The sequence below is a fragment of the Austrofundulus limnaeus genome, unplaced genomic scaffold (genome assembly GCF_001266775.1).
Source record: "Austrofundulus limnaeus strain Quisiro unplaced genomic scaffold, Austrofundulus_limnaeus-1.0 Scaffold14, whole genome shotgun sequence".
Lineage (NCBI taxonomy): Eukaryota > Metazoa > Chordata > Actinopteri > Cyprinodontiformes > Rivulidae > Austrofundulus > Austrofundulus limnaeus.
In genome coordinates, this window is record NW_013952416.1 from 266,520 (window position 1) to 281,088 (window position 14,569).

The following is a 14,569-nucleotide window of genomic DNA, read 5'->3' on the forward strand; positions in this document are numbered from 1 at the left end:
ACCTAGTAAAGAATCCACAACACTAATCCTCATTTATTTTTTTCTACATATACATTAAATAAAAAAATTCTTGAAAGAGGAATTACTTATTTAAAAACAAATGTCCTAATGCTAGTGTAACTTTAAAGGGAAAAAAACACCAGTGGGATTTAGTTTTAAATTGTATGTTTTTGTTTTTAAACTGTTTTTAATCACTTATTCATTATGTTGTGTTTTAATGTACAGCACTTTGTATCAGCTGTGGTTGTTTTAAAGTGCTTTATAAATAAAGTTGATATGGTATGGTAAAATAAAATCTTACTTCGTGTGGAGAAATCAGTACAGTTCAAAGTTTAGTACCTTTTTTAAACAGTCCTGTTCTTTATTACTAATCCTTTAAGTCAGATTAAATCAAAGAATTTGTGCCTTAAGAGGTCTACTTTTATTGCTTCTGATGTACTGTTTGTACAACAGGAGACAAACAGTTCACCTGGTAAAATTATGTTAAATATCAAACCTAAAACAAGTTGCTGCCAATAAGTTTATAATTGTTCTCAAGAAGCACCGAATTATTAAAAACAATATTTCCTTCAAATTAAAYTTGGTAAAACATGCGAAGTTCAGTGGAAAACTTTACATACTTAGGTTATTTTTTTACATATAAATTATAACTTATTGTCGGTAAAATAACAGTTTTAATCACATTCATAAATATCAAACACAAGGAGTTCTGAAACAATTCAATTTATTTAGGATTGAACCCATTATTACAAAAACATCTGGATTTGACCGACAAAAATAAACCACAGGACTTATTTACAAGTGTGTTATCTACAAAAAACTWTCCTTGAAGAGAAGAGAGAAACTTTTGGAAAAATGAGAACCAGACTCTCAGCTGCTGATGGTTCCTCCCAAAGATCCTTCAGCTAAGATCTCCTCAGACCTTCAGTCTTACAGGATGAGTCTCACTGATCCGCCTCTCAACCTTTTTTTCATTTGTTACGATCTAAGAAGCCTCCTCGTCGATCTTTGGAGCCAGGTAGTATTTGACGTGACCCATATCAGCGATCTTGTACTCCACCACTGCAGAGACAGAAACCAGTCATGTTAGGAGCTGTGGCTCAAACAATAAAACCAYCCAAAGATAGAAAAGCGTTGCCTCTGCTCACCGAGGGGGATGTCAGCAGACATACTGAGGGTGACGGTTTTAGACAGAGGTGTGGCTTTTGTGAAGAAGTTCAGGTAGTTCAGAGCGAAGATCAGCTGGACAGGTTCGTTCATCTCAATCGTCACCTAAAAAMACAGAAGAAAATTTATGTTAAAAGAAGCAAAGTTTGACTTGAGTGTGAGTGAAGTGGCACACTTACAGCCTCCTCCTCCTTGTCCACGTTGCTGGTTTGGGACAGCTTGATGTTTCCTGTTCCCAGCTCTCCTGTGGCGGAGAACTTCACTCCGTCTTTGGCGCAGGAGATCATGACGGCGTCGCCGATCTGAGACAGGTCGCGGCAGATGCGAGCGAACTCTCCGGAGGGCATCTTCACCACACAGCTGTACTCCTGCTCCTGTTACGACAGACAAGAAAAAAAAACGTCGAGAGCGGCCAACAGGAAACGACGACTGGGACAGAAACTAAAGACCGGCAACGGATTACGCACCGGAATACCGAGCTGCTCCACGTCCAGGTCCATGAGCTTCATTTCATAATCTGAGACTTTCTCCTGGTCTGCAAAATGAGAAAAGTTAGCTTTACATCAGCCGAGAGAAAACAAAGTGTAATTCCAAATAACTCTGATTACAGTTAAATTCAGGTGAAAACTTACTGAGGGTCTCAAAAACAAGTGCGAGTGTGTCTGCGTTGTCTTCTGCTCTGAGGGTGATGATGTCCTCGTTCCCTGCACACTTCAGGATCTTTGACATACTGAAAAAGTTATAGAAAAAGTTAAGCACACAGAAAACCACCAACTAAATATAAATACTGAAAATTCAACTGTTTATATTATGAGTATAATGGATAATTAAATACTTCCTTTAAAACAACAAAATAATAGATATATAGTGAAATTGCAAAACAATGTGCATCAATGTACAAAGTGATAATGTGAAACTATTTCATTAAATAAATTAAGCAGGTTTTATTAAGTCAGGGCGGGTAAAGTTTCAGAAGGTAGTGACGTAAACGGAAGTGGAAGTTCCCGGGTTTGATCGCCATTCCCGCCAACTTCTGCCGGCACAAAATTTGGCGCTCAACTTGCGTCGTGTATGTACTTGTCAAATTGCACTAACTGTCATTTTATTTCCCGTTTAACACAAACATGCAGAGAAACATGTCAACATTCAATTTTAACTTTTACTGCGCAGAAACATGCCCGGGCAAATCCGCCATGATGGCATCCTCCTTTGTCAGCTTTAGACAAKAAACACCGATATCTAAAGAATATTTCAAAAATAAAACTACCAATCCATAAAGGCAACAATAATGAATCCGCGTTTAGTTTAAAAGTGTTCAGTTTAAACTGACCTGGTCAGGTTGACTCCCATGGCCAGGTTTCTGTCACATCGGTACGAGTCGAAGCCGTCATGTCGCAGAGTGAGCTGGACCAGAGAGACGTGGGACGAGTCCATGCTCTGCAGAGAGATGCCGGAGGAGCTGACGTCCCAGCAGGCTTCTGTGATCAGATCCTTCAGGGCCTCCAGCACCTTCTTCAGGATGGAGCCTTGGACCAGGCGAGCCTCAAACATGGTTSCTGTGGTGAAGGGTTCTGCGTAGACCGAAAAAGAGAGGAAAAATAGGCTTCCGTCGCTTTTAGCGTCGAACCGTGAAAAGGAGGCAGGAGTGYGGAGGTCCTTGGAAGCGTGAGGGGAATAAAATCTAAAAAAAAAAAAAAAAATCGGTCTTTGTGTGTCGGTAGAGCTAAACGACTTCACACAAACGTCCCTCAAGCAAGAAGCTGAAAGTTTGAGCWAGAARCGCGCGCTGACATGTTTTTATAATWTTGCGTCATGACGTCATTTTTGGGCGCCGATGCGTACCGTTAACTTGTAAAACGAACGCAAGCAAAAATTTTCACTATACGGTATTAGACAGGGCAAATTCCTGAATATAATTTCAAATATTGTCCTAAAATATAGAAAAACAAATAAAAACCTGTCCATATATTTAAATAACAAACTAAACTAATATAATAAAATCTAAATATTCCACCGGGTAGAATATTTATATTTTATTCTATTAGTTTAGTTTTATTTATGCCCCTCTGTGGCATAAATAAAGTTCAGTTTTTCATCTGCACATAGCATGTGTGACACAATAAGAACTTTATGCTTCAATTTTAACTATTATATTTACTGCATAAAAATAKAAATACTAAAACATAAATAGCCAAAATATTTTTCCTATTCTGGGTCATGACCTGTTTTGACCTTATTCAAACTGTCTGTTATTTGATAGGGACTTTGATAAAAATTTCAAACTTATTTTAGAGTGGGTTTTCCTTTTTGTACTCGCAAGGCTCTATGTACAGATTCCAAAACTATTTAGTTTTTTTTTTTAATCGGACCCCCATTAAGGATTTAGATGTCTTTAAAGGCTGAAAATTGGGAAGCAAGTGCTCCATTGACTTCCATTATAACACAAAAAAGTGTGGAGATCTGTAGACATATTGCGCGTCACAATTTCGCAACGATTTTTCAAACCAAAGCAGAAAGCAAACCAGATAAAACCTTGAGAYAGATTTCAAAATGCTAAGCGGAAGCTAAGCATGAAAACGAGCCAAAAAAAAAAAAAAAATCACAAAAAACCTAAAGTCCCTGTTTTTGATAAAATAAACAGCGTAAACCAATTCACTGCAAAACATTTATTGAATAATGACAAGCACCTTGGTTTACAGACAGTCTCRTGTCAACTGTGTCATCAGTCTGCTGCACAATACTGTTGATTTAAAACCTGAGCAAATAGCTATTGAGGCAAACTAAGAGGTAACAAACAGTCTGACAGAAAAAGGTGTGTGAGTTTAAGATAAATCCACTTGTGGGAAATATTTCATGTAAACTYGTTAGACTATAGGTGCATCTTTTTTTATTATTATTTTTAAATGTTTTAGAGACCATCTGCAAGGATGTAGTTGGTTGCCATTGCGAGGATGGGGGCTCCAGTGGGGACACCGGGGAAAGGACCACTGGACCCAGCGATGTCGACGTGTGAGTATGGCAGAGGCTTGTCAGAATCCACACCGTGCTGCAGAGAAGCAGAAACAAACTCTGAATAATAAACTACACTTCGTTAAACACTCAAGTTATTTCATTTTGTTGCAGGACAGCGAGGGGGCACCTTGTCCAGGCCTGAGGCCATGATGAGGAACGCTGCGGGGGTCTGATGTCCTCGCGGTGTGGCCGAGGACGGCAGGTTGTTGCACTGCAGAATCTCTTCATACTCAGACTTTCCTTTGTGGAATTCGTAATCCTCTCGCCTGATGGTGGAGACCTCAAACACGTCTCCCAACACCTCTCCAGCTGAAAGACAAAAGGTTAAAGAGTTACTTAAAGCTGGTCACAAAATGTAAATCATTTGAAGACAACATAGCTATGGTTAATTCAGCTTAAAACTTGTTTTGAAGTGTCTCACCTTTCTGCCACTGAGCAGCGTTCCTGCTGCGGTGGGCCGGCCCATTATCCATGATGATCTACGAGGAGATGATTCGTTTATAAACAGTGGGGCTCTCCAGACAGTTTGAATTTGTTCTAGAGGAGGACTCACAGAGTAGTTTGGTCCCATGGCTCTGATGGCGTGACCGGTCAGAGTCGCGATGGTAAACAGCTCGGGGGAAGTCTCGTGGACCGCCTGCAGAGACCCAAACAGTCACAACCGAGAAGAGACGCAAGTGAAGACGCTGAGATTCTGGCTCTGCCTCGTCCCTCACCTGCTCCTTCATCTCACACAGGAGGTCCACCATCACCATACGGCCCTCAGCGTCCGTGTTTCCCACTCGGACTCTCCGACCCGCGCGGGACACCACCAGCTCGTCCGCCACGTAGCAGTCTGAGGACGAAAAGACACGGGCAGGTGAGGGGTGACGTCATCAGGAGCATGGACGAGGAGTCCAACACTGACCTGCTCCCACGCTGTTCCTCACCATGGTCATCGCACCAACAACCTTCAGATGCTTAGGCTTCAGCTGGGCTAGGATCTACGAGAAACGACATTCAGTTTAAAACTAAACTGTGCTGCACCGTTCAGGTCTGCCTGACAGCTCATCGAAACAATGCTGCATCTCTCGTCTTGGAGGATTTCCTCTCCCACCTGGAAGAACCCAGCCACAGCTGCAGCGCCACACTTGTCCCGGTGCATCCCGGCCATGAAGCCCCCCGCCTTGATGTCAGCTCCTCCGGTGTCGTAGGTGATGCCCTGGAGTCGTCACATGAGAAGCTGCTTCAGTTCAACCACGTCTCATTCATTACTAACCTCTTCAGTCTCTGTGCTCGAAATAACGTGCTGAAATGTGCCTCAGCAGTTATGAACTCTAATAATCCTGATATTAAAATAAAGCAAACACTAGTGAGATTTAATCAGAAGTGTAAATATCAAAGCAGCTGCTTTTACTCCAGAGATAGTGAGAATGGAACAGAAAAAAACATGATTTTCCACAAACCTGATGTTTTTTTTGCATTAAATGGGTATATAACCCTTTTAAAAATAAGGATAAAAACACAAGGAAATCATAAACTCGCATGTTAACATTACCTGTGCAAAGACTCATGCTGCTAAAATAAACAAGAGCAAAGTTGCAGAGGTTTTAGTAAAAAATAAGCATTTTCTCATTCTGCACAGAACCATGTTGCTACAATCACTAGAGATTAAAAAAATCTTAGTTTTTTTTATTGCAAAAATTATTATTTTTGTCTTACATGCCTAAAAGTCTTGCTTTTGAAAGTTTTTTTTTAATTAAACACATTTTTTTCATCCTATTCGTATAAAACAATGAGAGAGAATTCTGTTTGACTCCAGCTAGAGCACGTTTACTCAAAATCAAGTTAAAAAAATAACTTCCATATTTTGTTTTTTGCTTCGAATTTGCATTACTAAAAAAAAAAATCATTTTTACAGATTTGTGTCAATGCTGTTTTGTCTAATTTGTTTACTTTCTGATCCAACTGCTGTGGTTTTAACTGGTGGATGTAGAAATGTTTTTATGAGCCTTTAGCATAGATTCTGACATTTCTGTGGATATCAACAGTGTTGTATAAACACAGTGATACTTGAGTAAAAGTACAAGTATCTTATCAAAAAATTACTTTGGTAAAAGTTAGTCTCCTTTAGGAATATTACTTAAGTAAAAGTCTTAAAGTATCTGATTATTTTGTACTTAAGTATTAAAAGTAAAAATATTGATTTAAAATGAGCAGTTAGATTTTCTGTAATGACATTTATTAGGAGGTGACCTCCTCAATAAAAAAAGCAAAATGACTATATCGTATTAAAAATAATTAATTTATCGGATGCACTGGTCCAGCTGTTTCAGTTTATATCAAGGCTGCACAAACCTTTTCCCCAAAATGAAAATCTATCTGAGGGCTGCAGCCAAATGCAACAATATAATTCATGAAATTCAAATACTTCTTAAGTACAGTCCTTTTATTTTAATGATTATGTCCTGCTGGAGTGTGACMTGATTTGTTTGTGTACAAACTAAAACGGTATCAAAATTTTATATATTTATATATACTTCTCATTCAACCACAATTAAATTCACTCTAGGAGGAACAATTTATATGGATAGTATTTATTTTTTACGATAACAAGCTGGAATGAAAACAAGCAAAAATTAAATAAAAGTAACGACTTTCTACTTCTTGACTTTTTTTTTAAATGTAAGGAGTAGAAAGTACAGATAATTGTGTGAAAATGTAAGAAGTAGAAGTAAAAGTAGGCTGAAAAATAATTACTCAAGTAAAGTACAGATACCCARAAATTGTACTTAAGTATAGTAAAGAAGTATTTGTACTTAGTTACTTTGCAACTCTGGATATCAAACATCTCTATGTTTAAATGACAGATCTTAATTTAATAGAAATAGAAAACAGGAAGTGTATTTCCCCCCTGTATCGGGGGTGTTGGGCTAAAACGATTTAGTCCTAAGTCGAAACAAATGCATATACTGTATAACTTCATGAACACTGAGAGTCTCGCCTCACCTTTCCCACCAACATGAGTGTMTTTTGGACCGGACCCTCTCCACAGTACTGCAGCTTGATGACTCTGGCCTGATGACGAGGAACGCCTGGAAGAGGAGGAAACAACAGATCACCAGGATGTATTTTTAAGGAAAGCGATAAAAATAAACCTGGTCTCACTGTTGGCACAGCGGTTGACTGCAGCCAGACACGGATACTCTTTCTCCAGAGTCTTCAGGTCGCTGATCACGTCTACCTGCAGGAGGAAACACGCCGAGTCGTCAAACCTTTCTACGTGTCACCAGACTCTGACGGGCTGTGAGAATCCTCCTCACCTTCACCACGCTGTTCTTGAACAGTTCTTGGACGTAGTCGGCCACGCGGGGGGCCGCCATACGTTCAGGGTCTGAGCCGCCGATGTCACGGTAAACCAGCCTGAGGAGGTGAAAGCAGACAGGTTACTGAAAAACTTAAATATTAGACATATATATTAAAAAAAAAACAGTGATATTTTTGACCTCCCACTCTCCAGAGCGTCAGTCAGCTCCACCAGTCTCTTCCCCTCCGCCTCCTGAGCCGACCACAGACCCAGAACGCACGCTTTGTAGTCAGACGGTTTTATGTTCGCCTCTCGCACCTCAAGTGGCTTTAAAGAGAAGTTAGTTAGTTTATTCCTTCATTTCTTTAAAAAACATAAATTCAACATACAACAAAAAAATACAAATCATAAATTAAATGAAAGGTAGCAGAAGAAGATAAAATATTATATCTGCCCCTTTTTCTCAAATAAATAAATTCAATCAAAAATAATCTTTAGTTTATAAAAAAGAAAAAATAAATAGCAGTGGATATATAAAGTGAGAAACGCCCCCTTCGTTTGCAAAAAAATAAAAATAAAAAATCCACTAAGATTTAACAAAACCAGTAGGTTCAGCAGTAAAAAGAATAGCAGCAGCTAAACAATCCTTCAGAAATCATGTTTAATCCTTTTATTACAATCAGTGACTCCTAAGACCAGCAGTGTCCGATCCTGGTCCTTCAGGATCCAGTTCCTGCAGGTTTTTGTTGTGTCCCTGCTCCAGCATGCCTGATTCAAAGCTTGACTTACCTCTTCAGCAGGTATTCAAGAGCTGCAGGAACCCATTAATTAGTTCAAATCAGGTGTGCTGAAGCAGAAAAAAAACACCTAAAACCTGTTTGCTTTCATTTCCCCACCCTCGAGGACCAGGGTTAGATTTTAAAAAGAGGAGTCAAAATCATAGCAATTAATTTAAGATTGACTTTTTAAATATAAAATGAGTTAAACTTCTGAAAGTTAGAGCTTTTGTTTTTGTAACAAAACTTTGTTTTCCTTCTTAAAAACACTTTTCCTCACCGTGTAAAGAGCGTGAAGAGCCCCGAGCGCTGCCACCAAGGTGCTGTTCTTATAGTCTTTATGTGGAGGGCACACCAGCAGGGGGCGCTGYATCCCAGCTTTCAAGGCACTGCAAAGAAAAAAACAAAACAAACAAAAACAATAAATAAAACTTTAAATCACAGAGGGGGTGGACATGAATAAATCAGCAGCAGTGAACTGACCGTTTGATGGCGTTGCCCGCCGCGTCRCTGAAACGTCTGACGTCATCGTAGTCACGGTTCACAGGTCCGGTTGAGGCGAAAACCAGGCGGTTTCCAGGAAGACCAGGAACCCTGAGGATCACCACCTCCTCCCCCAGACCACTGTCCACCTGAAGGCAGAAAAAGATAAATAAAACCAATCTCCACTAAGCATCACTGAAGAGTACATTGCTCTAGCTGCAGTACAGGGAAAAATTTATGAGTTTAAAAACATCACAAGACTGTGAAACTCTTCAGATCCTTAAAAGTATCATCATTATCTTTGTTTAGACTGGTAGGAAAATGATAAATGGTGGTGTTATTGCTATTCTGGTGAAGATAACATCTTCACATGATTTGACAGCACTTGGAGGACGTGCTGTGATGATAAAAACCCAGTAATGTCAGATCTCGACCGTGGTTCACGTACAGAGCTGTAGTCCTGCAGTGGAGCCTTCAGACCCTCCAGCTGAGCCGGYAGGGACTCGAAGCTCTCAGCCACCAAGACGACGCCATCAAAACTACAAAGAGGCAAAAAACGGTTTTAGCAAACATCAACGAAAAGCAGCGAATCAGGAAGGACGGGATTGTTCCCGATACTCACTTCTGGTTTTTGAGGTCGGTGGTCCACTCAGTGGGCTGAACCCTGGACAGAAAAACAAACTGTAGTGTCAGCAAAACTAAAAGAAAAAGGAAAAAATAAATAAGCAAAATAAAATARAGATATCTTAGTGTCTGATGCAACCTGAGTCTCAAGTCTGTTAAAATCTGTTTTGAAGATAAGACCGAGCCAATGAGTTCAGACCTGCAGGACCTTTGAGACCTACAGATAAGAGCCTTAAGCTTTCTGCTCACAGAACCTTGGAAGAAGTCAAAATAAAACTCTGCAAATGAGATGAATTTCATATAAAGGCTTTGCACTTTATGGAGGTCCAACTTCCACCATTCGCACCAGATTACAGCTTTTGTTTGATGACAAAGCAGATGTGCGTCTCGTGAGCTTCAGATGACGCAGAGGAAGTAAAACTGAAAGAGTCAATTTTCATGAAAACTGAACCCAGATGTGTATAAATCTCTAAACATCTCAGTATCTGATTTTTACCACTGCGAAATTAACCATGCTTCACAGGAAGAATAAACACAAGAACACACACAGTCAGAGACAACAATAATGACGCTCAAAACCATTCAGATGTCATTCATTGAACTGAAAAAACAAGTCAGATGACAAAAAGCCTGGAGCTCCTTAGCKGTAGCTTCCAAGCATAAAAAGCACTTCTAACGGTAAACTGTCCGTGACGTGAGCGTTTAACAAGAACCAAAATTATATAGTTTAAATGAAATTATTACAACCCACCTGGCACACATCTTTACTATCCTCCCACACCGGCGTCTTTGAGAAATAGACGGACAACCACCGGTGTCTTCGTGTGCAGCGACGCTCAGCCGTCACGTGACCTGTTGACGCGCTACCTTCGCTGACTTACGTAGGTGGGAAAAATCAGAAATTTAATCAGTTTAGTCAACTTTGGGACAAAACTCAAACTACAAGAACTCACTGTTTTCTAGTAAAGTCATCGTGTAGTGTTCTTAAATACAAAGCGTCGAAATTAAGCCAGTTTGGTCGAAGTTTGCGGTTTGATTTATGATTTCCGACTGCACGTGAAAGCGGCCTTTAAACATTTGTTAGGGTTTGTTTAAAAACCGATCGAGCTAATGCGATAAGCAGCTTGCAAATTTCACAATTAACACCAAAGCCTTTATTACACGGACTGATTAGGAATAAATAGTGCCTAAAATAAACATTTATCAGTGCAATAAAATGCAAAATTTTTGACTGCACTGGCATTTCTGACCACAAAAGCTAACCGGAAGTAGCCAAAAGTGGTGCTTTCTGTGCAGAACAGTGGGAGGTGAGTGTTTACTGGACAGTTCAAAGGGCTGTGCAGTCTCGGTGTGGTGGTCTCACACTGTCTTCGACCTGCAGGTAGGCATTTAGACAGCTCAGTTAAGTCTCATGTTGTGGTTTATTTGTTATTTGCAGTGACTTTACAGGCTGTTTGTAACTAGTTTGAACTGAGTTTACATGCATGTTGCTTTTCTAAYTCTTCTGATTATGAGTTGAAGAGTTTTGTTTCAAAAGTAAAAGTTTATGAAGTTGAGAAATGCTAAAATGTGTGTGTCAGTTTGTTAGTATTATATATAATTGTTTTTGCTTTGCAAATAATTCACAAAGTAATTTAACAACAGAAATCCAGCTTAAAAGTTACAGWGACTGGGTTTTTACAAGTTTTTACGGATTAAAATGACAGGGATTGCATAAATTTTTATTTATTTTTCTATTGTGTGTGAACCTTTAGTATTTATGTTTAACATTTAACATTTTAGTTAAATGTTTAACCTTTTTCGGTTTTATTATTTAACAGATGAGACCTCCTTTCGGCTCCTTCTTCCGGAGTTTCCTCWGTCGGAGTCAAACAGCAGCAGCTCACAGGCGAGGCTTGAGTGGACCGGCTATGCGTTTGGTGCAGTTTCGCGGCAGCGGCGATGGAGACGGCATCAGGGTGGGAGTGGAGCAAGGCGAGGGGCTCGGCGTGGTGGATCTGAAGGCGTTCGATTCCTCCATGCCTTCGACAGTCAGAGAGCTGCTGGAGCTGGGAGACCGAGGTTTGGAGTGTGCGCAGAGGTACCAAACACTTCCTCAGTTTAACGTTGTCATTTTCTTCTCTTCATCGTAATCATGACCCTGCTGTCGTCTCAGAGCCTTGGTGTCAGGTCAGTGTCTRGTGGACAGATCAACCATCCAGCTACTGTCTCCTATTTTGGCCCCAGAGAAGGTTGTGTGTGTGGGTATGAACTACAAGGACCACTGCCTGGAGCAAAAYGCCCCCATCCCAAAAGAACCCATCATCTTCAGCAAGTTTCCCAGCGCCATCACGGGCCCGTATGACAACATTACTCTGCCTCCAGAGAGCCAGGTGAGAGGAAACGGACATCACTGAACTGAATTTGACTGTAAGAAAATGGAGCAGTGTGTTGAAGGCACGTGGTCGAGAACTGAGCCGTTATCTTTATAATCAATACAACTGAACTCTGGAGGTTCAACTGACCGTTCAGTAAACATCATGTGGAAAAACACTTGGTTGCTCTCAGATTACAGGCACAAAAATCTACACCTTCATTACATACAGTGTTTTMTGATGGCAGTCACATTGTACCACAAGTTATGTTTTCACGAGAAAAAATGTCAAGATCCTTTATGCCAGCAGATGGCACCACACTTAATTATATCAAATGCTTCAAAACACTGACTCATTTAAACACAATTGCCTCACATTGATTCAGAAAGCTCAGATTTCTCCACCACTAATTAAAAGAATTAGATYGGGTGTCCGATCCYGGTCCTTGAGGGCCATTATCCTGCAYGTTTTTCAGCTTTCTCTGCTGCAACACGCCCGATCTGAATGAATGGGTGATAAACAGGCTTTTGCAGAACATGAAGAGGTAATTCAATCACTGAATCAAGTGTGTTGGAGCAGGGAAACAAGTAAATATAAATACATGCAGGATAGAGGATCAGGATTAGACACCCCTGATTTAATGTTTTTTTTTTTTTTACATGAAATAGTGAAAGGGCTGTAATGATCATAGCTGACCACAAGAGGGCAGCGTGGTTCAAAGGCAAACAAATGCTTCATCTTTATGGGAAACAGGCTCTGCAGATCAGAATCAAACACACAGGGAGAATAATTTTTATTTTAGAAGACCAAAATAGCATTAACTGTTTATTGATCATTACTTCAACAGATTAAAAAGAGTTTTTCTTTATCTTAAAATCTACAACAAAAGCGCATGAAAAAATCATGGAAATGCTCAGGTTTTTGCTTTTATTTATCACTAATCTGCAGGATAGTGGATTTGTCTTTAAGTAGTGCTTTGTGAGCAGAGGTTTAAGTGTCTCATTTCCTGGGAAAATCTAAAACTTCAGGACTCGGATGTGATCAGACGGAGGTTACGATGGGGGTGGCAGACAGGGTTTTACGTTGGTTTAACTACAATCACAAGTTCAGTAACATATCCTATCACAGCCACAAAGTATGAGTAAGTTTTAAATTGGAAATAAACAGCCCAGTGTTGCAGGGTGCCTGTAGTGTCGACACACCTGGGATTAGAAAACAGTCCTGGTAGAACATTTAAACTGGAAGGAAATACTTTCTAACCATCTCCCCTCAAGCCTCAGTACAGTTAAACAACAACACTGCAGACAAGTGTAATGCAAGACCAACACAAGCTAATCCACGGTAGGTTTATTTAGTTAATCTTTGTGTATGTGGTATTGCAGATGCAGACTGTCAGGAGTCTTGTTTGTGAGGAAAGCCCGATATTCAATCACCGAGCGTGGCACACGAGTCCAGCCAGCTCAATTTATAAATCAGCTCCACGAGGGAGAAAATATTGAGTGCTGAGCTGAAGTCAACAAACGGCATTCTGATGTAGCTGTTATCTACAAGCTATGTGGACCTGGTCTTATTTAAACCCTGACAAATGGAGCCCAGTGTTTATTATGTTATTGATGTGCTCGTGGTGTCGTCATACAAAGATTATTCAACCTCTGTTGCTCCTCCAGCCGTGAGCTAGAACCTAAACTATTTCAAATGAATGATTCTGCTAAAACTAAAATAAACTACAAGTAAAAATACTTTGAATTGAAGACAATTTTTTATTTTGTCATCTGTAAACTGAGCCCAAAAATGAAGTTACTGATGCCAAATGAATTCCCTATGAAACCCTTATATATCATCCCTGTACTTACAGGTAAACATTAAGGCCGTTTGGGTCAAAGTTTGTCCACAAACACCAAATAATCCACGTCTGACTTGAGTAAGAGGCAGAAAATTAGTTTTTACAAAGAACATTTCAGCCAAGGTTAGACTTTTGCAATAATATGCACTGAAAAGTACAAAGACTGATGTTCAGAGCATCTTCATACAAGAGTCTGATATCACACTGTTAGTGCTTGTGTCAAACTCAGAGATTAAGAGGAATTATGTTCAATGGTCCTATTATTCCTCCCAAAATCCGACGCTTCATTTGCCCCATAACCCAAGCTTATCTTGAACAACAAATCCACTTAGGGGCGGGTCAAAGTCTTCAGCATTTTCACAAGCGTACAAACTGTAGGGGGGTGGGTCAGGGCCTGGTGTACGCTTTTAAAATGAAAAAGTATTTAGACTTTTCCATGACCTACATAGTTGTGTCCCTGATATTGTCCTGCAGAGCAAATATTTGGCTCATCCAAAAGACAGTTTCATGTAACAGCCACACAGATCAGTCCTTAAATCACGTGAAGCTTTCAGAAGCGAGTTCAGCAGGACCAGGAAGGACGGAGAAGCGTGACCGCGACACATTGATGTGCAACGGAAAAAAAAATTGTATAGGTCCTCTGGACGGGTTCTTCTTTAATGAAACGTTTCGTCTCTCTTCCAAGAGACTTCTTCAGTCTGAGGGTTCTCAGACTGAAGAAGTTGAAGAAGTCTCTTGGAAGAGAGACGAAACGTTTCATTAAAGAAGAACCCGTCCAGAGGACCTATACAATTTTTTTTTCCTTTGATTTTTTTACCTGGATTACTGAGATGCATCAGGACAAACCTGACAGAGCTCACCTGTGAGGTGAAAACCATTTCAGGTGACTACCTCTTGAAGCTCATCAAGAGAATACCAAGAGTGTGTGAAAAAGTAATCAAAACAAAAGGTGGCTACTTTGAAGAACCTAGAATATAAGATGGATTTTCAGTTGTTTCACACTTTTTTGTTAAGTATATAATTC

General features: G+C 40.0%; 3 protein-coding genes across 3 annotated transcripts in view; 1 reads left to right on the plus strand and 2 right to left on the minus strand.

Annotated features, from left to right (window-relative positions):
• Nucleotides 1–707: 707 nt before the first annotated feature.
• On the minus strand, nt 708–2,920 carry pcna (proliferating cell nuclear antigen). Its single transcript, XM_014002585.1, has 6 exons — nt 2,498–2,920; nt 1,800–1,897; nt 1,635–1,702; nt 1,347–1,541; nt 1,149–1,272; nt 708–1,062 (listed from the first exon to the last, which is right to left on the minus strand). Exons 1-6 carry the CDS (start codon nt 2,716–2,718, stop codon nt 986–988), a joined length of 783 nt encoding a protein of 260 aa, XP_013858039.1. The 5' UTR covers nt 2,719–2,920; the 3' UTR covers nt 708–985.
• An 898-nt stretch (nt 2,921–3,818) lies between these two features.
• Nucleotides 3,819–10,166, minus strand: zgc:152830 (putative aminopeptidase W07G4.4; the record flags this gene model as incomplete). The annotated part of the gene is given in 16 exon segments (XM_014002586.1): nt 3,819–4,213; nt 4,307–4,488; nt 4,601–4,658; nt 4,733–4,816; nt 4,896–5,014; nt 5,087–5,162; nt 5,276–5,380; nt 7,168–7,253; nt 7,327–7,402; nt 7,482–7,581; nt 7,665–7,792; nt 8,522–8,630; nt 8,725–8,873; nt 9,173–9,263; nt 9,347–9,388; nt 10,100–10,166. Coding segments are annotated over 16 exon segments (1,610 nt in total), but the record flags the coding sequence as incomplete, so codon positions are not given.
• A 363-nt stretch (nt 10,167–10,529) lies between these two features.
• The window catches only part of fahd2a (fumarylacetoacetate hydrolase domain containing 2A), a 9,703-nt gene continuing 5,663 nt past the window's right edge, over nt 10,530–14,569 (plus strand). The window contains exons 1-3 of the mRNA XM_014002587.1: nt 10,530–10,729; nt 11,169–11,428; nt 11,504–11,720. Coding sequence (XP_013858041.1) covers nt 11,169–11,428; nt 11,504–11,720 — 477 coding nt within the window. The 5' untranslated portion in view covers nt 10,530–10,729. The remainder of the gene's footprint in view (nt 10,730–11,168; nt 11,429–11,503; nt 11,721–14,569) is intronic.

What these genes read in the sequence shown, in the direction of transcription:
- pcna (XM_014002585.1), bottom strand. Translation starts at nt 2,718, where the DNA reads ATGTTTGAGGCTCGCCTGGTCCAAGGCTCCATCCTGAAGAAGGTGCTG. An exon ending in ATGGGAGTCAACCTGACCAG is followed by an intron (nt 1,898 to 2,497) that starts GTCAGTTTAAAC and finishes TAACTTTTTCAG; the next exon opens with TATGTCAAAGATCCTGAAGT. An exon ending in ACTTGTTTTTGAGACCCTCA is followed by an intron (nt 1,703 to 1,799) that starts GTAAGTTTTCAC and finishes CTCATTTTGCAG; the next exon opens with ACCAGGAGAAAGTCTCAGAT.